Source organism: Nerophis ophidion, linkage group LG03 (assembly GCF_033978795.1).
Source record: "Nerophis ophidion isolate RoL-2023_Sa linkage group LG03, RoL_Noph_v1.0, whole genome shotgun sequence".
NCBI classification, from domain to species: domain Eukaryota; kingdom Metazoa; phylum Chordata; class Actinopteri; order Syngnathiformes; family Syngnathidae; genus Nerophis; species Nerophis ophidion.
In genome coordinates this window covers 89,983,330-90,008,497 of record NC_084613.1, presented here as the reverse complement: position 1 = coordinate 90,008,497, position 25,168 = coordinate 89,983,330, and the positions used below count along the sequence as shown (strand labels likewise).

At 40.7% G+C, this 25,168-nt stretch overlaps 1 protein-coding gene across 1 annotated transcript; it reads left to right on the top strand.

Moving 5' to 3' along the window:
- The first annotated feature begins 311 nt into the window (after positions 1–311).
- Positions 312–24,072, top strand: LOC133550224 (V-type proton ATPase subunit C 1-B-like). Its single transcript, XM_061896376.1, has 13 exons — positions 312–383; positions 533–695; positions 891–958; positions 1,297–1,382; positions 1,767–1,861; positions 6,777–6,868; positions 6,937–7,032; positions 7,363–7,431; positions 13,813–13,905; positions 14,000–14,087; positions 17,497–17,594; positions 17,664–17,787; positions 23,542–24,072. The coding sequence occupies exons 2-13, from the start codon at positions 567–569 to the stop codon at positions 23,629–23,631; spliced, it is 1,128 nt and encodes a 375-aa protein (XP_061752360.1). The 5' UTR covers positions 312–383; positions 533–566; the 3' UTR covers positions 23,632–24,072.
- The last annotated feature ends 1,096 nt before the right edge of the window (positions 24,073–25,168 follow it).

Below are 25,168 nucleotides of genomic sequence, written 5' to 3'. Positions count from 1 at the left end.
ATTGCTGTTGGCCTATTTGTTTGTTTGGACACATCTGAAGTAAAAAAAAAAAAAAAAGAGTTATTTCAGAAACGCAAGTATTGTAGCAGGTATAACGTGATCAAATTTGAGTGCTATGATTGTAAATGTAGGAGCATGACACATCCGATTACCAGAGAGACAAAAGAAGTATATCAAATGTGGAAAAATTGTCAAAAGTTGTTTAACTACGATGTAAACATTTTTCTATGAGTGACACGTTTTTTAAAGACATACAGCATGGATATATATTGGCTTTTATGACCTTAAAATCAGTTGTCTTTCAAGTTTAGGAGACTCACTGCATCCTCTGTTGGAGACTGACATAGACTGACTCAGGATTCCAAAGAAGATATATCTTGAAGGTAAGAAAATTCTCTCTTTCCAATTTTCATTTTTGTGAGTGCCTTCTTTCAGAATTTTCTGACAATTTTAACAAAACAGATTTTTTAGAGTTTGTTTTCCCATATGAACATATTACTCTGGTCAAAATGTTTGCTTTTTGTCTTTTTAGTGCCAAACAACATTTTTAAAAAGAACCAAGAGTCATGCAAGACGCGTGGGTGATATCTGTCCCACTGGACAAGACCAGTTCAAAAAGTGTTGAGAAACTCAAACGCTTCGTTGGCAGAACTAACTTGGCCTCCTGCTGCAAATTCTCCATTCCAGATCTAAAGGCTAGTGAGGGGTTTTTTTTTTCAAATATTTTCTGTGATTTGATGCTAAGGTTGCTGCCTTAAGTTTGTTGTGAAATTTCCATCCAACCTAATGAGCTCTTCAGTATGCTGTCACATTTTCAAACAGTTTTAAATTTCAGGCATAATTTGTTTGTGATAGCCACTTTTTAAGACTTATGTATGCCTTGACCTAAGGTGGGAATATTGGACAGCCTACTAAGCGTGTCAGATGAACTCTCCACACTCGACATATTTACTGAAAGGTAAAACATTTTTCTTTTCTCTTAGCGTATTTCGTATATTTGTAAGTCCTACTTAAAATGAATAACTGAGCTTAACTGAAGTACGCACAATGATTAATTCATGTTTAAAGACGACTGATGGTTAGTTTTCTCTACTGATTTTATATTAATGAGGAGTGTATTTGCGTTGATGAGAAATTTGAAAACCAAAAAAAATTGTCCACTGGAGGCCTCTTGTGCTCTTCAAGTAACGTAAGTTTGATTACTTTCATGAGTGTCACTCATTAAATGCACAAGTGATTGCCAAGACCTTTCCTAGTTAGGCCTTTAATGGTGCTATTCTTCCTGTGTGATCCAAGCGTGATGATACAAACATGCAAATGTATGAGGGAGGTGATGGAGCAAGCCGGTGACAAAGTGATGGAAGACATCTTAGCCAATGGAGGTGAGTCACACACAGCCGCACATACAGACACACGTTAATTATATTGTGGGGTTAATGAAACGCTATGGAAACCCATTAAGTAATGTGCCTAGATGCCTCAGGCAAATAAGGCTAAATGTGGGAACAATATACATAAATACCCACATACAGTCTGGAGCTTTCAGCTCTGTACGTAGACATAGTACAGTACAGTAGACATCATATTTCTAATTAATTCCTCAAACACTAACAGCCCACATCACAAAGCAGAAGGATCTTCATTCTACCCTCAAGGCCCTTTTGAAGTCTTTAAGAGGTATTTTTTTGCAGTTTTGCCCTATCGTTTTCCCTCATACTTTTATATTCCAACATATGAATGTGTGTGTATGTGTGTGAATATGTCAGTGGACATGATGAGCTATGTGACCAACTTCCAGTGGGACGAAGTCAAGTATCCCACGTCGCTGCCTCTCTCCAGCCTGGTAAACATCATCAAAAAGGTACAAATGAAGAACATTTGCGTAACATTGAATAATAAGAATATGGTTGGGAAATCGTCTCGTTGATTGCGATTAATTCATTACAGGCATATTTAGCGAGTTATGTTCATTTTTAATCTCTACACTATAAAGATATTATATAGCCACAGCCAAAATGAGGTTTCACTCTGTCACAAGACTGATGTTGCCCACATTAAATACTTGTTACAGGATTAATTATATCTGGCAAATATTCTTAATAAACTTAGTCATGTCAGAAGTATGTTTATGATTTGTGTAAGTTTGAATGTTGTCTTGTTTTTAGCGTAGAGAGGCAATGTTTTATTTTTTTACTGTAATGCGCAACTATTAGACAAGGTATGTAGAAATGGCATCACTTTCGGGTGGGGATTGACCCCCATCAAACTGACTTCATGCTACAAACGTTTGTATTATACACATGTGCATCAATATATTGATAAAGTAAATGTACAATGATGTGTACATTATGATAAAAATCAAAGCACCTTTACATCGTGAGAAATGTTGTTATGCGTGCCATAAGGTGCATGCACGCATGTCTGCTGCTGATAAATTACATCATGTTCTGACGTTGTATAAGGTTTAAGACAGGGGTCTCAAACATGCAGCCCGCGGGCCAATTGCGGCCCGCGAGACGTTATTATGCAGCCCGCGCTTCGATATGACAATTTAATGTTGGTGCGGCCCGCGAGTTTAATATAAACGGCGCTTGATAGCTCATGCTTGCCAACGTCCCCATTTTTCCACGGGAGACTCCTGAATTAAATAAATGGCAACAATTCTCTCTAAGCCCCTGTCGATATTTACCAGAACAACAATAATCAGGGAGTTTCATTATGGCACTGTCTATAGCGCCCCCTACATCCTAAACTGACAGCGTTCCAGCCCAGTTGTATGTTGCATTTGGCCATGTGAGACCACTTGTGTTGTTGCAAGATATATTTGATCAACAGCTACACACGTCACACTAAGGGTGGCCGTAAAAAAACTTTTAACACTATTACAAATATGTGCCAGACTGTGAAGCCACACCAAACAAGAATGACAAACACATTTTGGGAGAATTTACGCACCCTAACATAACTTAAACACAAGAGAACAAATACCCAGAACACCTTGCAGGGCTACAATATACAAACCCCTGCTACCACCAACCCCCCACAGCCCACCTTCCCTACTTGCGTCTGTTGAGGTGTTGTATATCTTAGCCTTGCAAGATGTTCTGGGTATTTGTTCTCTTGTGTTTAAGTTGTGTTAGGGTGCGGAATTTCTCCCAAAAAAGGTTTGCCATTGTTGTTTGGTGTGGGTTCACAATGTGGTGCATATTTGTAACAGTTTTAAAGTTGTTTATACGGCACCCTTAGTGAGACCTGTATGGCTGTTGAACAAGTACGTCATGCAGCCACTGACGTTGTTCTGCACAAGTCTCACACAACATGATTCAGAACTGGTATATTGGTTGTGGGATACAAAAGTGTGCGCGATGACATGTAGTTGAGCAGTAGTTTACTTTTGGGGGTGCGCAGAGTCGAACCTCTGGAGGTGCTTGAAGATACAGTATGCCAAGGGACAAGTGACATTTATTGAAAACAATTTAAAAAACAGCAGCAATTCATAAATCTTTTATACATATGTTTATTGAATAATACCGCAATGAAGTATGAATGTAAGTTCATAAACTGTGGAAAAATAATACAACAATCCAGAATTCAGTGTTGACAGCTAGATTTATGGACATGTTCCATAAATATTGATGTTAAAGATTTCTTTTTTTGTGAAGAAATGTTTATAATAAAGTTGATGAATCCAGATGGAGCTCTATTACAATCCCCAAAGAGGGCACTTTAAGTTGATGATTACGACTATGTGTAGAAATATTTATTTATAATTTAATCACTTGTTTATTTTTCAACAAGTTTTTTAGTTATTTTTATATCTTTTTTCCAAATAGTTCAAGAAATGAGCAATATTTTCCACTGTTATAGAATTTAATACATCAGAAACTGATGACATTGTGCTGTATTTTACTTCTTTATCTCTTATTTTCAACCAAAAATGCTTTGCTCTGATTAAGGGGTACTTGAATAAAAAAATGTTCACAGGGGGTACATCACTGAAAAAAGGTTGAGAACCACTGTTGTAGAGGACGTTAAAGGCAGTGCAGTAACGGCAGCCCTTAATAATGTCGGCCGGGTGAAAATTGGGACAAATTCGGGAGAATGGTTGCACCGGTAGATTGTCGGGGGGTGCACTGAAAATCAGGAGTCTCCCGGAAAAATCGTGAGGATTGGCAAGTATGTTTGCTAGGGCGGGAAAGCCATTCATAGAAGGTGAATTCATTAAAAAGTGCATGTTAGATTTTTTAAAAAATATTTTCTTGCGTCCCAGCCTCACCCAGTTTCTGCATCCAGTGGCCCCCAGGTAAATTTGAGTTTGAACCCCTGGTTTAAGACATGATATACTCTGTCCATTCTGAAAGTACTCATAGCGCTTCACTTTTTACGCATTTTGTTTTGTTACAGCATCATTACAAAATTTAAAACATTAATTTTTGTCCTCAAAATACTACAGACAATACCCCATAATGACAATGTGAAAAAGTTTTATTTTCACAAAGTTTTGCAAATGTATTAGAAATAAAAACAATAAAAAAAAAATCACATGTACATAAGTATTTACAACCTTTGCTCAATACTTTGTTGATGTATCTGGGGGCAGCAATTACAGCTTCAAGTATGTTTGAATACGATGCCACAAGCTTGGCATATCTATCTTTGGGCAGTTTCACCCATTCATTTTTGCAGCACCTCTCTAGCTCCATCTGGTTGGATGGAAAGCGTCGATGCACAGCAATTTTTAGATCTCTCCAGAGATGTTTAATTGAATTGAAGTTTGGGCTCTGGCTGGGCCACTCGAGATCATTTACATAGTTTTCCTGTAGCAATTCCTTTAATATCTTGGCAAACTTCTACAAAGGAATGACTTCCGTCTAGCCACTATACAATACAGGCCTGATTGGTGGATTTCTGCAGAGATAGTTGTCTTTTTGCAAGGGTTTTCTCTCTCCACAGAGGAATGATGTAGCTGTGACAGAGCAACCATCAGGTTCTTGGTCACCTCCACTTCCTTGATCGCGCAGTTTAGACACTCATCCAGCTATAGGAAGAGTGCTGGTGGTGTTGACTTTTCTCCATTTACGAATGTTGGAGGCCATTGTGCTCATTTGGTCTTTCAAGGCAGCAGATATTTTTCCATACTCTTCCCCAGATGTGTGCCTTGAGACAATCCTGTCCCTGGGGTCTGCAAACAGTTATTTCGAATTTATTCTTGGTTTGGACTCTGCCATGCACTGTCAAGTGTGTGACCTTATATATAGACAGGTGTGTTTCTTTCCAAATAATTATCAACCAACTAAATTTACCACAGGTGGACTCCAAATAAGCTATAGGAACAGCTCAAAGAGGATCAGTTGAAACAGGATGCCCCTGAGCTCATTTTTGAACTTCATGGAAAAGGCTTTTACTACCTGTGTACATGTGATTTCTTATTTTTTTAGTCTTAATACATTTCGCATTGTCTTATGGGGAATATGTGATGGATTTTGAGGACAAAAAATGAATTGATTTCTATTTTGGAATAAGGCTGTAACATGAAATGTGGAGAAAAATAATCGCTGTGAATACTTTCCGGATGCTCTGTAATGTTGCACATTAATATACGCGTATGAGACAGCTGCGATTGACAGTCAGGAAAGGCAATCAAAGCCAGCCTTTCCTCGATCCAGTTTACAAAGTATAACATGTAATTGTGACCAATATAAAAAAAATATTTGTTTGATCTGTTCTCTTAAACCAATATTAGTAACATTTGCTAGAACTTGGATTGATGGCTCTGTTTTATTTATCTTATATTATCTGCAGCAGAGAAAAGGCAACAAAATAAACATTCAATGATTATTGTTCAGAAAAGTTTTCTTCCTCTTATTTTGATGTGTTAATAACCTCAGTACTTTTGAACCTGGTGTTTTATTTCAGTAAATAAAACACTGTCTGTTAAAAAGAACAAATTACTTTAAATTCCACTTTTTTGTTATATATTGTAATGAATTTATACAAAAAATACCTCAAGTCGGGGGCTTTCCTCAGCATTCTTCAAGGTGAGATTAAATATAGATTATATTAATTGATTTAAGAGTATCATAATTAATTATTTATTCACTATATTTGTAAATAGCTTGACAGCACTAAATAAAACTATATACTGTATTACAAACATCCATCCATCCATTTTTACAGCTTGTCCCTTTCAGGGTCGTGGGGGGTGCTGGAGCCTATCTCAGCTGCATTCAGGCGGTAGTCGGGGTACACCATGAACATCAGAAAAAAAACTACACTGAATTCTAACATGTTTCCCACTGCTAAAAAGTATTATGTAGCATTTAAGGGGCCTATAAAGAAAACCAGGTGTATAAAGGTCGTAAAAGATAGTTTGTTCAGTGGTGAAGTTGTGAAATAAAATGCATAGACAAGTTTTGTAATGCTGAATGTTGGTCATGTAAGATTTAATTCAGTGACATCAGGAACTCAACTCAAAAGTCAACTGCATTATTTAAAGTTTTGTGTGTATTGGGGCTACAGTAGTCCAACAAAAGAGATGTTTTAACTGTTTTAAGACTCACACAATTCCAATCTGATTACATTTTAGTCTTAATATAGTTTTTGGACTTTATTTTGATGACTGCTCTACATTAGATAAACATATAAAAAGATAATAGCGGCAATATTAAACTATTCTCATAAAATCAAACACCAATATAACTGCTGCAAATATGTTTCAGTACTATAAATAAATAACACTTGCCTGTGCTCTTGGTGGCTGCATGTGTCTGTGTCAGGAAGTTTCCCAGGTGAAGATGGAATTCAAATCCAGAGCTGCAACGTACAACAGTGTGAAAACACGTTTGCAGAGACTGGAGCAACAACAAAAGTGAGTTAATTTAAATTGACACATGCATGACATTATTCCATATTAAAGTAGTACATTTATATTTTCAGAGGCAGTTTGCAAACATGCAGCATGAATGGCATTGTGAGGAGAGAAGATCTGGTGTTTTCAGAGTATCTGACTACTCTCCTGGTGCTGGTCAGCAGGTCAGGAAAACAGACGCTGTGAAAATAAGGGATTTTACAATTGTGTTATATAATCCTATTTGGATTGTTTCATTGCCATAGTTCAGGGGGTGTCAGAGCTTTGATCAAAATGTTAAAATCCACCCAAATTTGATCAATATGTGCTGTACTATTTGAAAAAAACATTCATCATAACTCTGTATTGTAGGTGGCAAAGCAAATTATTGTAATACATAATAATGTATAGCATTAGTAATGAAATTGTTTGATGTTTAGAGTATGTTGAGGGATAATACAAATGGGACACTTCTGCCATAGTTAGTTTGCTTTCATTGTGTGTTGGAATCACAGGAGGGACTATATGCAGTGGGAAAACACATATGAATCTTTGTCAGAATTTGTGGTGCCGCGGTCAAGCAGGTGAGTGGTCTTTCTCATATCATAAGCCTTTTGGTGTATTCATACTAATACATGTGCTTGTAATATTCAAAAATCTTAACTAAATAAGGCAATGGGTTGAGTTTTTTCTTGTCCTGATGTGGGATCTGAGCCGATGATGTCGTTGGAGCTTGTGCAGTCACTTGTGATTCAGGGCTATATAAATAAACTTTGATTGAAAATGTTGAAACATTTAGCTACAGCAAATAAGAGAGTCTGTATATGATTGCTTGTTTGTAAAGGATAAAACAGCGGTTCCATGAATTTTGTGGAAATTTCCCCCTCAAAATTTACCCACAAGCCCAAAAAAAAAATTCCAAATCCGACCCTTTGGTGACTTAGTCTCTCGGGTTTTTTCAAATGCAAAATAACCCAGCATCGGGCCAAAAAAAGTTGTAAGCATTGTGACGTCTCAACATTGGGACATATTGTGCCGTAGAGCAACAGCGGTGTCATGCATCAGTTGATGGAAATAAAGGCACGTGATTACACACAGTTTTATTATATTGACATTTTTAACATTATCAAAGGTGTTTAGTGTTAATATTTTTGGGTTTCTGGAACTGATAATTTGGATGTACAATATTTCTAATGGGAACAATTGCTTCAATTTGCATACGTAATAAAACCGAGACTCTAACAACTATCAGCTGGTTTTATCCTTTACTTCACCGGATAGGCTATAGCACTGACAAATACTAAATTAATGCATCCTTTTGACTTTGGAGACTAGTCCGTGGTCAGTAAGCATCTGACTATGTTTTAGTTAACTACAAACCCCGTTTCCATATGAGTTGGGAAATTGTGTTACATGTAAATATAAACGGAATACAATGATTTGCAAATCATTTTCAACCCATATTCATTAGAATATGCTACAAAGACAACATATTTGATGTTCAAACTGATAAACATTTTTTTTTGTAAATCATTAACTTTACAATTTGATGCCAGCAACACGTGACAAAGAAGTTGGAAAAGGTGGCAATAAAAACTGATAAAGTTGAGGAATGCTCATCAAACACTTATTTGGAACATCCCACAGGTGTGCAGGCTAATTGGGAACAGGTGGGTGCCATGATTGGGTGTAAAAGCAGCTTCCATGAAATGCTCAGTAATTCACAAACAGGGATGGGGCTGTTGCGATCTGTGACTCAGATCTTCACATGTTTATTTTTCCATCTTTGTTTCATTCTCTTCTGACCCACTTACTTCCTGTTTAGTCCGTTACCATGGTTACACATTGATTTCACCTGCTCCTCGTTTTCTACACACCTGGTTCTCCTTGATTTCTCCCTATATAAGCTTTCCTCTTTTCTTTGTTCAGTCTCGGATCCTAATTTGCCCACGCGCAACAGTGACGACTCTCGACCTTCATCTTTGTATGTATATTCTCGCTAGCTTTTACGCTAAGCCATTTGTTTATTTAATAAATCCATTTATAACTTACCTTGTTGTGTTCATCGCTTCGACGCATCCCCGGAAGAACCAATCCGGCATTACAATGCCACACAAGCGTCACAGTAGGATCCGAGCATCAAAATGTTTTTCCGCGTCGAAACCACGGGAGGAACCCTTCGACTTGGGTTTGTGGTTGGAGCTCGTGGCTTGGGAGCAGGAAAGACTTGACTGTGGGCCTGAAGTCCCCTCCGAAGCCGTTCGCGCTGCCCCGAAGAGGCGGGGGGTCCAGTGGAGAGGCCCCCCGCACGGCAGTAATGTTCCAGCACCACTTATTCCTCCCCATGGACACAGCAAGTTTCACCCCGTCCAGGATTCACCCGTCATTACCGGTAATCCTGCTTGTTTTTTTTCAAATCATTCCTTAAGCTGCCATGACACTTTTTCTGACACAAGCGATGACGTCAATTGGGGAACGCCCACCGGTGACGCAACACCGGCCTCTGTTGATGACATTTTTTCAGAAGATTTTTATATTGTGGACAGTAATTCTCATTCCCAACCTTTTTTGAATATCAATAACATTCATGACAAGATACAGAATTATCAGGATATTTTTTCTTATTATTCTAGTCAACCTCAGTCACCTAGTTTTTCTCCTACACCTCCTTTAAAACCTCATTCTCCGGCCAAGTCCAAGGTGTTTCCTCCCTTTTCTAAAGGAAATTCTGGACAAATTAAAGGGGAGGAGTCGGCCCGCCTCCAAGCCTCCCACCACCCTCCCTTAAGGTCAGTCCCTGACCATAGGGAACGGGTCTGGGATCCCCGTCTGGAGGAAGGGGCTATGACCTATAGCTGTGCTACGGAGGTAGCACAGATACTACCCTCTAAACCACAGCCACCATGTAGACCTCCTCCACCTGTTTTTCCCCTGGCCAAGTCTCAACGGCCTTGTAGACCTCCTCCACCTGTTTTTCCCCCGGCCAAGTCTCAACGGCCTTGTAGACCTCCTCTACCTGATTTTCCCCCGGCCAAATCTCAACGGCCTTGTAGACCTCCTCCACCTGTTTTTCCCCCGGCCAAGTCTCAACGGCCTTGTAGACCTCCTCCACCGGTGTTCGGACTCGCGAGGTCATTACCTCCAGCACGTCCTCCACCACCGGTGTTCTGCACTGCTCCCAGTCTGGTTCTCACACCAGCACATGACTCTCGCCTGGTTTTCAAGCCAGAATTAGACTCTCGCCTGGTTTTCACACCAGAAAATGTTTCTAGCCTGGTTCTCAAGCCAGCACTAGACTCCCACCTGGTTCTCACACCAGCCTCCGACCCAGAACTGGTTCTCATACCAGTTACAGACTTTAGCCTAGAGCCCACTCCAGTACCAGCTCCAGAGCTGGAGCCTACTCCAGTACCAGCTCCACGCCGCCAAGCGCCGGTACCAGCTCCGCGCCGCCAAGCACCGCCGACGACGGGGCTGGAGCCCACACCAGCGTCGACGACGGGGCTGGAGCCCACACCAGCGTCGACGACGGGGCTGGAACCTTCACCTATGTCGACAGGGCTGGAGCCCACTCCAGTGCCAGCTCCTCGACAAGCGCCGGTACCAGCTCCACGCCGCCAAGCACTGCCGACGAAGAAGCTGGAGCCCACACCGGCGCCGACGATGAGGCTGGAGCTCACACCAGTCACGACTCCTGCGGCTCCCAGGCCGCCTCCGACGACTCCTGCGGCTCCCAGGCCGCCTCCGACGACTCCTGCGGCTCCCAGGCCGCCTCCGACGACTCCTGCGGCTCCCAGGCCGCCTCCGACGCCTTCTTCGGCTGCAGCACCCGCATCATCCTCGCCAGCTGCACTCGGGCCTGCTTTGGCTGCAGTCCCCGCACCCTCGTCTGCTGCTTCCAAGCCTGCTGGGATTTCGGTGCTGAGGCGTCGTCCACCACGTCGATCACGGGCGTGGCCTCTGCGAGGTCATCCTCCTCGCCAGACACTCCCTCCTCCATGTCGGCCACGGATGTGGCCGTGCCCGGGTCGTCCGCCTCGCCGGGCACCTCATCCTGCGATGCGGCCACTAATGTGGCCTTTTCGAGGTCGCCCGCCAAAACTTTTTCGGCAGCGGCGTTCCATCCGCCGCCGCCACTTGACTTGTCCTCGGTGGATTCGGGGACACACGACTTGGCGACCCTCCACCGTGGCCTCCCTCCGCCCTCCCTTCGTTTGTGGACTCTGTTTTTGGGGAGGGGGTTCAAGTTGTTTCTTATTTGTTTTTATTTTCTTTGAGACATCTGGAATCTGTCTTTTTGGGGGGGGGAATACTGTTGCGATCTGTGACTCAGATCTTCACATGTTTATTTTTCCATCTTTGTTTCATTCTCTTCTGACCCACTTACTTCCTGTTTAGTCCGTTACCATGGTTACACATTGATTTCACCTGCTCCTCGTTTTCTACACACCTGGTTCTCCTTGATTTCTCCCTATATAAGCTTTCCTCTTTTCTTTGTTCAGTCTCGGATCCTAATTTGCCCACGCGCAACAGTGACGACTCTCGACCTTCATCTTTGTATGTATATTCTCGCTAGCTTTTACGCTAAGCCATTTGTTTATTTAATAAATCCATTTATAACTTACCTTGTTGTGTTCATCGCTTCGACGCATCCCCGGAAGAACCAATCCGGCATTACAATGCCACACAAGCGTCACAGTGGCGAGGGTAACCACTTTGTAAGCAAATTGTTGAACAGTGTTAGAACAACATTTCTCAACGAGCTATTACAAAGAAAATCATCAAAAGGTTCAGAGAATCTGAAAAAAAACCCCGCACATAAGCGATGATATTACAGACCTTTAATCCCTCAGGCGGTACTGCATCAAAAACGGACATCCGTGTGTAAAGCAGGGGTGCCCACACTTTTTCTGCAGGCGAGCTACTTTTCAATTGACCAACTCGAGGGGATCTACCTCATTTATATATATCATTTATATTTATTTATTTTTGAAAGAGACATTTTTGTAAACAAGTTAAATGTGTTTAATGATAATACAAGCATGTGTAACACATATAGATGTCTTTCTTTCACGAAGACAAGAATATAAGTTGGTGTATTACCTGATTCTGATGACTTGCATTGATTGGAATCAGACAGTAATGATGATAAAGCCCACATTTTCAAATGGAGGAGAAAAAAAGTTGTCCTTTCTGTACAATACCACATGAAAGTGGTTGGTTTTTGGCATCTAATTCATCCAGCTTCCATACACTTTACAAGAAAAACATTGGCGGCAAATTCCGTAGCTTGCTTGATTGACATTCACGGCACCCGAGGGTCTTGTGAGATGACGCTGGCTGCTGCCAGTTCATTATTATGAAAAAATGATGGAGAGGAAGGCGAGAAACACTTTTTATTTCAACAGACTTTCGCGCCGTCCCTTCCGTCAAAACTCTAAAGGCCGACTGCACATTTCCTATCTTCACAATAAAAGCCCTGCTTCATGCTGCCTGCGCTAACAAAATAAGAGTCTCGGAAAACTGGCGTGCACAAGTGATGTGCACGCCAGCTTTCTGAGGGATCGCTTGTGCACGCTAGTTTTCCGAGACTCTGTATTTAGTTAGCGCAGGCAGCATGAAGCAGGGCTTTTATTGTGAAGATAGGAAATGTGCAGTCGGCCTTTAGAGTTTTGACGGAAGGTACGGCGCGAGAGTATGTTGAAATAAAAAGTGTTTCTCGCCTTCCTCTCGGTCATATTTTAATAATAATGATCTTGCAGCAGCCAGCGTCATCTCACAAGACCCTCCGGTACCGTGAATGTCATTTAAGTGACGTCTTGGTGAAGATTGATGATCACTAATTTTTAGGTCTATTTTTTTTAAAAGCCTGGCTCGAGATCGACTGACACACCCCCCGCGGTCGACTGGTAGCTCGCGATCGACGTAATGGGCACCCCTGGTGGAAAGGATACAACCACATGGGCTCAGGAACACTTCATAAAACCACTGTCAGTAAATACAGTTGGTCGCTACATCTGTAAGTGCAAGTTAAAACTCTACTATGCAAAGCCAAACCCATTTATCAACAGCACCCAGAAACGCTGCCCGCTTCGCGGGGCTCGAGCTCATCTAAGATGGACTGATGCAAAGTGGAAAAGTGTCCTGTGGTCTCACGAGTCCACATTTCCAAATATATTTGGAAACTGTGGACGTGGTGTCCTCAGGAACAAAGAGGAAAATAACCACCCGGATTGTTGTAGGCGCAAAGTTCAAAAGCCAGCATCTGTGATGGTATGGGGGTGTATTAGTGCCCAAGGCATGGGTAACTTACACATCTGTAAAGGCACCATTATTGCTGAAAGGTACATACAGGTTTTGGAGCAACATATGTTGTCATCCAAGCAACGTTATCATGGACGCCCCTGCTTATTTCAGCAAGACAGTGCCAAGCCATGTGTTACAACAGCGAGGCTTTGTTGTAAAAGAGTGCGGGTACTTTCCTGGCCGGCCTGCAGTCCAGACCTTTCCCCCATACGACAGCGGAGACCCCGGACTGTTGAACAACTAAAGCTGTACATAAAACAAGAATGGGAAAGAATTCCACTTTCAAAGTGTCAACAATAAGTTTCCTCAGTTCCCAAATGTTTATTGAGTGTTGTTAAAAGAAAAGGTGATGTAACACAGTGGTGAACATGCCCTTTCCCAACTACTTTGGCACGTGTTGCAGCCATGAAATTCTAAGTTAATTATTATTTGCAAAAAAAAAAAAGTTTATGAGTTTGAACATCAAATATCTTGTATTTGTAGTGCATTCAACTGAATATGGGTTGAAAATTATTTGCAAATCATTGTATTCTGTTTATATTTACATCTAACACAATTTCCCAACTCATATGGAAACGGGGTTTGTAAATCAGAATGTAACTGCTCTGATGTTTTTTTTTCTAAAACTCTGTTGACACATTCTTTTTGTGCATCATCAGAAAACTTTGTGAAGACAGATCAGTAGGTATATTTTCTGTGACACTATTCAAGAGAGTGGTGTGTGACTTCAAAGCCAAAGCCAAGGAAAACAAGTAAGCAAGATGCGTTACTGGAAGGAATATAACGTTTTGAAATGAAACCGTGTTGTCCGTTTTGTTTACCATTGTGTAGTCTGAACCCACACAGGTTCAATGTGCGTGAGTACAGCTTTGACCTGGACGAGAAGCAGCAACAGGAGAGGATGGAGCTCAGTGTTCACAAAAAAGAGCATTACGTATGTTTATCTAGATCACCAGTATCAAACTTAAGGCCTGGGGGTCAGATCTGGCCTGCCACATCGTTTTATATGGCCTGCGAAAGCCTGGTAATAATGTGCACTTCATCTTTCTCATTAAACATATTTGTTCTTTCAATTTTGTCAGAAAAATTGCATGAACTGCATACAATTGCATGTCTTTTAAACTTGAGAATTATCTGACCATGCAAAAAACATTGTGTTAACACGGGGGTGTCCACAACTCGAGTTCTGTTGTCCCGCAGCATATTTTTTCTACGTAAAACAACAGTGAGCATGTATAAAAATAAAGAAGCAAAGATTTGCGATGTAATGACAAAAAAGTTATAAATCTTACCCTAATAACTCAGGTATGTCCAAACCTTTTCTATATATATATGTATATGTATATATGTATATATATATATATATATATGTATGTATATATATATATATATATATACGTGTATATGTATATATATATATATATATATATATATATATATATATATATATATATATATATATATATATATATATATATATATATATATATAATGTATCTTGGACTTAGATTTTTTTTTATTGTCATTCAAATTTGAACTTTGCAGTACAGATAAGAATGAAATTTAATTGCATTAGCTCAGGGTAGTGCAGGATGAAAGAGCAATAAGGTGCAGATATAGATAGATTACTGTAAAGATAAATATATTGCACTTTTGCATATGCAGCCACGATTATGGATGTATGTTATATTGTCTTTATATTCCAGCGAGTTAATCCATTTTGGGGGGGAATTGAAAGGATTATTTTAATGCGTTCAATAGTCTTACGGCCTGAGGGAAGAAGCGCTTACAGAACACGGAGGTTCTTCTACGGACGTTCCTACGGAGGCTGCAGAACCTCTTTCTAGAGTCCAGCAGTGAAAACAGTTTTTGGTGGGGGTGGGAGGAGTCTTTGCAGATTTTCTGAACCCTGGTCGGGCAGCAGCTTTTTGCGATGATCTGGATAGGAGGAAGAGGAGTCCTGATGATGTTTTCAGCCGTCCTCACCACTCTCTGTAGAGACTTCCAGTCTGAGGCACTGCAGGCTCCAGACCAGACAGAGATGCTGTTGGTCAGTAGGCTCTCTTTTGTGCCTCTGTAGAGTATGGCGAGAACGGGGGGAGGGAGTTGTGCTCCTTTCAATCGCGCACAAATGCATGCGCTGTTAAGCTCTTTTTACAAGAGCTCCGGTGTGTAGGGACCAGGTCATATTGTCAGTTATCTGCACCCCCCGGAACTTGGTGCTGCTAACCATCTCCACCGCTGTGCCGTTGATGAAGACTGGAGTGTGGCTGGACTGGTGCTTCCTGAAGTTGAATATATATATATATATATATATATATATATATATATATATACATATATATATATTAGTGTGTGTGTATATAGTAAAAAAAATATAGAGGATAGGTTGATTGGCAACACTAAATTGGCCCTACTGTGTGAATGTGAGTGTGAATGTTGTCTGTCTATCTGTGTTGGCCCTGCGATGAGGTGGCGACTTGTCCAGGGTGTACCCTGCCTTCCGCCCGATTGTAGCTGAGATAGGCGCCAGCGCCCCCCGCGACCCCGTAGGGAATAAGCGGTAGAAAATGGATGGATGGATGGATGTAATGCAATGAGAAAAAGCTGAATTTTTTTATACCAAAAACTATACTTTGTCACTTATAATACAAAGCTGACCCAAACATTAGTCTAAGTCTAAGTCTATATTCATACTAATACATGTGCTTGTGTGTATATATACTGTGTGTGTATATATATATATATATATATATATATATATATATATATATATATATACATACAATATATATATATATATACAATATATATATATATATATGTATATGTATATATATATGTATATGTATATATATATATATATATATATATATATATATGTCCATCCATCCATCCATTTTCTACCGCTTATTCCCTTTGGGGCCGCGGGGGGCGCTGGTGCCTATCTCATCTACACATATATACACAGTCTTGGTCAAAAGTTTACATACACTTGATTCATGTCATGGCTGTCTTGAGTTTCCAATAATTTGTGTGATAGTGATCAAAGCATATAACTTGTTTGTCACAAAAACATGAAGTTTGGTTCTTTAATGAATTTATTATGGGTCTGCTGAAAATGTGACAATCTGCCGGATCAAAAGTATACATACAGCAATGTTAATATTTGGTCATATGTCCCTTGGCAAGCGTCTGGCAGGCTTCTGCATGGTTGAATTTTTGACCACTCTTGACAAAATTGGTGCAGTTCAGCTAAATGTGTTGGTTTTCTGAAATTGACTTTTTTTCTCCAGCATTGTCCACACGTTAAGTCAGGACTTTGGGAAGGCCATTCTAAAACATTATTCTAGCCTGATGTAGCCATTCCTTTACAACTTTTGACGTGTGTTTGGGGTCATTGTCCTGTTGGAACACCCAACTGCGCCCAAGACCCAACTTCTGGGCTGATTTTAGGTCGTCCTGAAAAATTTGGATGTAAACCTCCTTTTTCATTGTCCTATTTACGCTCTGTAAAGCACCAGTTCCATTGGCAGCAAAACCGGCCCAGAGCATAATACTACCATCACCATGTTTGACGCTTGGGTTCCTGGGATTAAAGGCCTCACCTTTTCTCCTCTAAACATATTGCTGGGTATTGTGTCCAAACAGCTAAATTTTTGTTTCATCTGATCACAGAACTTTCCTCCAGAAGTTCTTATATTTGTCCATGTGATGTCAGATGAAACAAAAATTTAGCTGTTTGGCCAACTGCAAAAGTTCCGGTCAGCGTTGTCAAAGTGTAGTTATTAGTGTCAAAATTTTAGCTTTTTGTCATTACGTTACATTTTTTTGTTCTTTAAAAAAAAAAAAGACTACTATTTTTTTACCACTGTAATAAGAATAGTGTGCTTTGTCACGTGTAACACAAATATGACAGTCTTGTCTTTCAATATACTGGATAGTCAATGTCCGTTTTTAGCATCTCTTAAAAAAATGTAATCAAAATACTTTGACTTTTTAGTATGCAGCCCTTGGTGGAAAAAGTTTGAACACGCCTATATTAACATATCGGTATATTCCCTTTCCTGACTTATGATTTCAAAAGTATGTCTGTTATCCATCAATTTGTCCAAAACCCCCCCCCCCCCAAAAAATACATAGGGAATTGTGTAATAATATCACAAGGAGATTATACATTAAAATTAATATATTTTCACTAACAAGTGGCTCATTGAAGCCATAACTGCAATTTGGGCCTCAATAAAAAAATAATTTTGACACCCCTGATCTAGATTGATGGTGAACGTGTTGACATGTCTAAATACATAATTGTGTTAATGCTATGCCTTCTTTCTCCATAGGGCACTTTTATGGAATGGCTAAAGGCAATATACAACCAGGTGATCATTTCTTGGATTCACCTGAAAGCCTTAAGGATCTTTGTGGAGTCAGTTCTCAGGTGAGTAATAGTGGTCATGTTATAGAATGCATTTGCTGTCTCTTAATGACGTCTCAATGGTCTCTCCAGGTACGGACTGCCTGTTAACTATCAGGCTCTTCTGCTTCAGTCAGACAGGAAGTGTTCTGAGAAACTGAGTGAAAAACTCTCTTCTTTGTTTGCGTATCTGGACCCAACTTCTGCAGTCAGTGACGTAAGTGACCGAAATTGGCACCCTGTTCATTTTCAGTATACCACAGTGAGAATTCCTTTGAAGCATATGTGTACATTCTACTAATAAAACAACGACAGGAAGAGTAGAATACCAGTCCAAAAAGGAAAAAAAAACACTTAAAAAAACTATAGAACTGATGATGTAAAATAGTAAATGGAAATTCAGCTCCCTAAAAAAGACTCCTCAATGATTATAACCAAATGACATGTGAGATTGTTTGTCCTGTAAAAAACAAACTTATATTAAATGTTTTCATCCAGCACCCCCCCGACCCCGTGAGTGACAAGCGGTAGAGTATGGATGGATGGCTTTAGTATTTGCTCAACATGATTGCAAAACCTAATGGTAAAATGCAAAAATCCCAATTAAAAAAAGATACACTTTGTGTTACATTACTGAACAAAATATTTTCACATTAGGTTACTGTTTAATTTACCTGCATCAGTGCAGATTTGGGCGTACTTTGAAAGATTGTAGGTAAATGTATAAGTGATCATGAAAAAATAATTTAAATGGGATGGAGCCAATTCATACGCTTTTAATGGGTAACTGCATTTTTGGGGGGGAATTTTGCCTATTGTTCACAATCATGAGAGACATGACAGTGGATGGAGATTTTAGAAGAAAAAAAAAAATTTTAAATTTTAATTTAAACGTAAATAAAAGTCAGTTTACAGTAAAGCCAATGGGACCTCCACTATTCCACCCATAAAATTGATAAACATTCGTTCAAAATGCGCCAAAAATACAACATTTGGTGATTTGAATATTAACAAGTCTTAGTGATATTAATATCATAAGCGCTAACGCAGACAAACTATTTATAGCGGCACCATTATCACTTACTATGTGCCGATGTTTACATCATCGACTGATCATCTGCTTCCCTGTTTCTCTGCTCCATGTAAGTTTATTGTACATCATAAATCATGCCTCTCACCTGGACAAAGTGGTTGTTGATATAATCCGACAAGTTGGGACAAACTGACAACCACATCGGTCCTGGAACTGTCGAGGACGACACGAAAAGCATTTGTTCCCCTTGCTCCTCTACCCCGTTTCTTCGCGAGCATTATGAGACATTCTTCCCCTAAATGGGAATGTATGAACATCCTAGCAGTCAGCATCCTAATGGCAGCAGACTTTATACAGTAAGTGATGTTTTATTTTGTTTGTTGGCTCTCATGAAATCTGCGGAGAGTAATAATCAGAGATGAAGGGGAAAAAAAGCAAACGTGATGCATTTTTATGTTAATGCGTCGTGTATGCTTAAAATGATCAAAATACATAAATATTAAATGTTGTTATTAATGTGCTTGTTACTACATTACATATATACATATATCTATAGATAGATAGATAGATAGATAGATAGTACTTTTTTGAATCCTTCAGGAGAGTTCCTTCAGGAAAATTAAAATTCCAGCAGCAGTGTACAGAGTTGAGATCAATTTAAAAAAAGTAAAAAGTAAATAATGGGGGTTTAAATGGAGAACAAAATTGAGAAATATTACAATAAGAATAACAAATAAAAAGCAACAATGGGAATAAAATTATAACAGTAAAATAAAAATATAACAAGACAAAGTAGGCAGTAGTGACCATGTTATGAAAACGTATTGCAATGTTATTCTTTTGCATCCCCTGTCATCCTAGTACTCACCGCCCCCCGTCCCAGAGAGTTGTAGTACAGTCTAATGGCGTGTGGGACAAAGGAGTTTTTGAGTCTATTAGTCCTGCACTTGGGATGAAGCCGTCTAGCACTGAACAGGCTCCTCTGGCTACTGATAACGCTATGCAGAGGGTGACTGCCATCATCCAGGATGCTCACTAGTTTGTCAACAGTCCTCTTCTCTGCCACTGTCACCAGTGAGTCCAGTTTCATTCCCATTGTAGAACCGGCCCGCCTGATCAGTTTCTCAAGTCTGGAGCTGTCCTTAGATGTACTGCCCCCCCAGCACACTACCATGTAGAAGAAAACACTGGCAACCACAGACTGGTAGTACATCCACAGGAGTTTTCTACAAATGTTGAAGGAGTGCAGTCTCCTGAGGAAGTACAGCCTGCTCTGTCCTTTCTTGTACTGGTGGTCCGTGTTGACAGTCCAGTCCAGCTTATTGTCCGCCCAAACCCCGAGGTACTTGAATGAGTCCACGGTCTGTACCTCAACTCCCTCGATCACAATAGGTTGTGACCGTGGACTCGACCTCCCAAAGTCAATGACCAGCTCCTTGGTCTTTGACGGATTGAGCTGCAAGAGGTTCGTGTGGCACCAGACAACAAAGTCCCTTACCAGGTTCCGAAACTCCTCCTCTCTGCCGTCCCTGATGCACCCGACGATGGCTGTGTCATCCGCGTACTTCTGGATGTGACACAGCTCTGAGTTGTAGCAGAAGTCAGCGGTGTACAGGGTGAAGAGAAGAGGGGCCAGCACCGTTCCCTGCGGTGCTCCGGTGCTCCGGTGCTGCTGATCACAGTGTCGGACGTGATGTCCTTCAGTCTGACATACTGTGGCCTGTCGGTGAGGTAGTTCGAAATCCAGACAACCAGGCATATACAGCGGAGTATATGTGTTGTCTGTCTATTTATGAATAATGCAGACGACGAGTGTTGGCTGAGTTCTTAACGTTTACTTTCAGAGCGTGCATATCACAACATACAAGATGCCGTCATGGCGACACAACCTATACCGGGCTACCGCGCATGCTCGTCACTCCTGTTGCATGCTGGGTAGGGTAGTTATTTTATTCCCTGGCTTCACGTGGCTTTCTCTGATTTGTTTAAGCTTTAAATTTCTATTATGAAAATCGACAACAAAAATACTGTGTATTAGACAAACCATTACAATATTCTGGAAACCAGAAACTCAAAAAGTGTTTCAGCTTTTGTTCCCTCATGTTCATTTTCCTCAGCTTTCCAGCATGTAGTCTATAATTATCTTAGTTATATCTTAATATTATCTTATCTCATAAATTCATCCCTCTCCCACTCTTGTTTGTGTGCCCATGACTGTGTATCCCCTCCATCACACTTTCTGCTCAGTGTCGACAAATACGGCGCCATACAGGACATTTTGGCCATACGGTGCCATACAGGACATTTTGGCCAATTACGTGTGGTTTTGATAGTAAAAACGATGAACCTACCCCCCCACATAATTTGTTTACTTCAAAGAGATGCATCGTTTGCAAACAACACATTACTGTTAAACAGAAACAAACACAATCTAAGTAAAGTATGAGGTCCTATAGTCACAGAACAATCAAATTTGTTGTTTAAATGGATGTCCTGATCTTGCTGGCTGCAAAACAAATTTGCCTTTGGGTACTAATAAAGTAACCTAACCTAACCTAACCTAATCAAATAAATATTCTTAATTAATAAAATCACTTGGAGAGCGCAGACCTCCACCAGGTCCTACAGTATACCTCCTAATAGTAAGACTTTCCTGAATCCAAGCAGTGATCCAGATCACCCCCAAAACTTTTATAGGTACTGACCGATGTTCGTCGGAACTACTGGGCACAGATTCACTTACAATCAAATGATGCCATATTTTTATACCTTTGTTGCACGTGACCTCTTTTACAGTTGCATACTCAGCATCAGTTCAAACCCTTGGCCAGGAAACAAGCAGGTTAGCACTCAGAAAGGACTCAGTCAGACGGCCCTTAGGCAATGTTGCAATTTTCCATGCCAACAAAGTGAAAAGAAGGCACTCAAAAGTACTGTACGGCTCCATTTTTTTAGAAATGTGCTGGCTGCATGTTAATTTACATTTGAATTTTCGTAGACATGCTGCCGATTAGCCTTTCCGATTTTACATGGCAATTTCAACAGCTTCAATTTTGGTTAAGAAAAATACAACTAAGATGCACGGTACAATCAAATCAGTGTGTAATAAATACAATAATTACACTGCGTGGCACATTCAACATAAACACACAGACTACTTCCTGGCTAAGTAGTCTATACACTACTGCCACCTAGCTTCTTGGAATTGCAGTTGCGTGCAAAGCCTACTACATACACTGAACAAAAATATAAACAAAACACTGTTGTTTTTGCTCCCATTTTTCATGAGTTGAACTGAAATATCTAAAACTATTACTATATACACAAAATACCCATTCTTCTCAAATATCGTTCACAACTTTGACTAATTATGCGTTAGTGAGCATTTCTTCTTAGCCAAAACAATCCATCCCACCCCACAGGTGTGGCATATCAAGATTCTGAACGAATAGCATGATTGTTGCACAGGTGTGCCTTAGGCTGCCTACGATAAAAGGCCATGCTGAAATGTGCAGTTTTATCACACAGCACAATGCCACAAATGTCGCAAGTTTTGAGGGAGCGTGAAGTTGACATGCTGACTGCAGGGCTGTCCACCAAAGCTGTTGCCCGTAAATTGAATGTTCATTTCTCTACCATAAGCCGTCTCCAAAGGCATTTCAGAGAATTTGGCAGTCCGTCCAACCAGCCTCACAACTGCAGACCATGTGTAACTATACCAGCCCAGGACCTATGCATCCGGCAGGTGCACCTCCATGATTGTCTGTGACCTGGCACCCGGACAGCTGTTGCAACAATTAGTTTGCATAACCGAAGAATTTTTGCACAAACTGTGAAACCGCCTCAGGGAAGCTCATCAGCGTCTTGACCTGACTGCAGTTTGTCATTGTAACAAACTTGAGTGGGCAAATGCTCACATTCGATGGCGCCTGGCACGTTGGCAGAGGTGTTCTCTGTGCCATCATGGGAAGAGCGGTTTGCTGATATCAACTTTGTAAATCGAGTGGTTCATGGTGGGGGTGGAGTTATGGTATGGGCAGGCGTTTGTTATGAACAACAAACGCAAGTGCATTTTATTGATGGCATTTGCACAGAGATACCATGACAATATCTTGAGGTTCATTGTTGTGCTCTTCACCCGAGAACATCACCTTAATGTTTTAGCATGACAATGCACAGTCCCCTGTTGCAAGGATCTGTACACAATTTCTGGAAGCTGAAAACATCCCGGTTCTTGCATGGCCAGCATACTCACCGAACATGTCACCCATTGAACATGTTTGAGATGCTGTGAATCAGCGTATAAGACAGCCTGTTCAATATCCAGCAACTTCGCACAGCCATTGAAGAACTGTGGACCAACATTCCACAAGCCACAATCAACAACCTGATGAACTCTGTGTGTAGGAGATGTGTTGCACTGTGTGACACAAATGGTGGTAACTCCAGATACTGACTGCCATTCTTAACACTCCTCCTCAGATCCGCAACAAAGCAAAACTGCACATTTCAGAGTGGCCTTGTTTTGTGGGCAGCCTAAGGCACACTTGTGAAATAATACTGCTGTTTAATCTCAGGGCGTTCAATCGGTCGCAACTGGACTGCTTAGTTTGTCTGGGAAGACGCTCATCCGAGTATGCTTCACCAGTTCGTGCTCGTAGACTTTGATTGGTCGGATCTAGTAGAAAGAGTTGGTGCCAAAACCCCAAGTATTTATACTCCAAAAACCTGGAGGGTGTGCCTGGGCAAGGATGGTTTCACCCTATCATGGTGAGAAAAACAACTGTTTTAATGCAAACGAGCAATCCTAACGGTCAAAGCAAACGACAGTCATTTATAAACGATTACTGTGGAATGACGACAATGACCTGGATAAATGAGAACCTGCATAGGCATGCTGTGTAATCAATGATGTATGAGAGTGTTCGTTGCTTACAGGTGACCTGTGACATCCCAGGATTCAGCCAACAGGACTACTTCTCCTACATCTGCTTCCCCGTTAACATCAACTTGTTGGACTTAAGATAGCAACACAAAACACCAAAAACACATACAATTTATATAGTGACACAGCTCATACCTCTCAGTCCAGCCTTGCACACTTGAACCACTCGAACCAGTGACCACATATCCCCACAGATTGAGTTAAGTCAAGCACTGCTAACCAATGACAAAAGCCTTTGTCAACTCATTGTCCAGTGCAGCGCTTAATGCATCAGGGTGTGAGGTTTGCACTACTATCGCACGGTCACACTAGCTTGCATCTGTTACACCTGGTTCCATATTTTACACCTCAGCACATTGCCTAAATACTGTAGCAACAGCAAGTCACAAAAATTCCCAGACAATAATTTATTTGTGGAGGCTTGCCACAAATACATTTGGACTGCCACAAATACATTTGACACTTCCTTTTAAGAAACCTCCATGTTCTGCTAAGAATCCTCCATGTTTATGCAAGTTTATAAATACACTCTTTTTAAAAACCCAATATTTTGTAAAATTTGTGTCCATTGTCAATATTGCAAATTAGAGTATAATGTCGTCTACAATTCTACACCACCGCAACGGTTACATTGCTATTCTGTGGGGCACATGGAAGTCCTATGACCCGAATTCCTGTTGTTTTTTTAAAAATGTGTTTATTAAGTTTTGTAAACATACAATTTACGAAAGTGGGCTTCACGGTGGAAGAGGGGTTAGTGCGTCTGCCTCAATACAAAGGTCCTGCAGTCCTGGGTTCAATCCCAGGCTCAGGATCTTTCTGTGTGGAGTTTGCATGTTCTCCCCGTGAATGCGTGGGTTCCCTCCAGGTACTCCGGCTTCCTCCCACTTCCAAAGACATGCACCTGGGGATAGGTCGATTGGCAACACTAAATTGGCCCTAGTGTGTGAATGTGAGTGTGAATGTTGTCTGTCTGTCGGCCCTGCGATGAGGTGGCGACTTGTCCAGGGTGTACGCCGCCTTCCGCCCGATTGTAGGTGAGATTGGCGCCAGCGCCCCCCGGGATCCCAAAAGGGAATAAGCGGTAGGAAATGGATGGGTGGATGGACAATTTACGAAAGTATACACAAGTACATCAAATGATTTTTCCAAGTAAAATATTAATAAAACATATATATATATATACAGTATTTATCCAATTATAGTATTAATAGAAACAAATACAAAAATAAAATAAAAAGGAACCACAGACTAATATCAACAAAAAAACACAAGACATCTGCATTCTTGAATGGCCTTAGATAAAAACCAACAAGCACACAAAAGACATCAGCCACCCACAACACAGTTGTGTTTCAATAAGTGTTAATTTTCAGATCAGTTTCTCCTACATATCTTTGAAAGGCATCCTGCAGTTCTTGAAACGCTGCAGAACAAATATTTACTCCAGTTTGAGAAAATACAAAACATCATTAAACCAGTGTGTGTGGCAAGGAGGCGTTGTCGCCTTCCAATTCAACACAGTCTTCCAACCAGAGTAGTGGAAGCTACAAGATTATTTTTTGATTTGTTACGGGTAGATAAATGGGGTGCCACCTCATCCCCTTCAAGGATTCTGTT

Bases quoted from the DNA above. Each gene is read 5' to 3' on its own strand.
- LOC133550224 (XM_061896376.1), top strand. From the start codon at position 567: ATGCAAGACGCGTGGGTGATATCTGTCCCACTGGACAAGACCAGTTCA. The intron at 7,033-7,362 runs GTCAGGAAAACA...TTGGAATCACAG, and splicing joins CTCCTGGTGCTGGTCAGCAG to GAGGGACTATATGCAGTGGG. The intron at 7,432-13,812 runs GTGAGTGGTCTT...GTGCATCATCAG, and splicing joins GTGGTGCCGCGGTCAAGCAG to AAAACTTTGTGAAGACAGAT.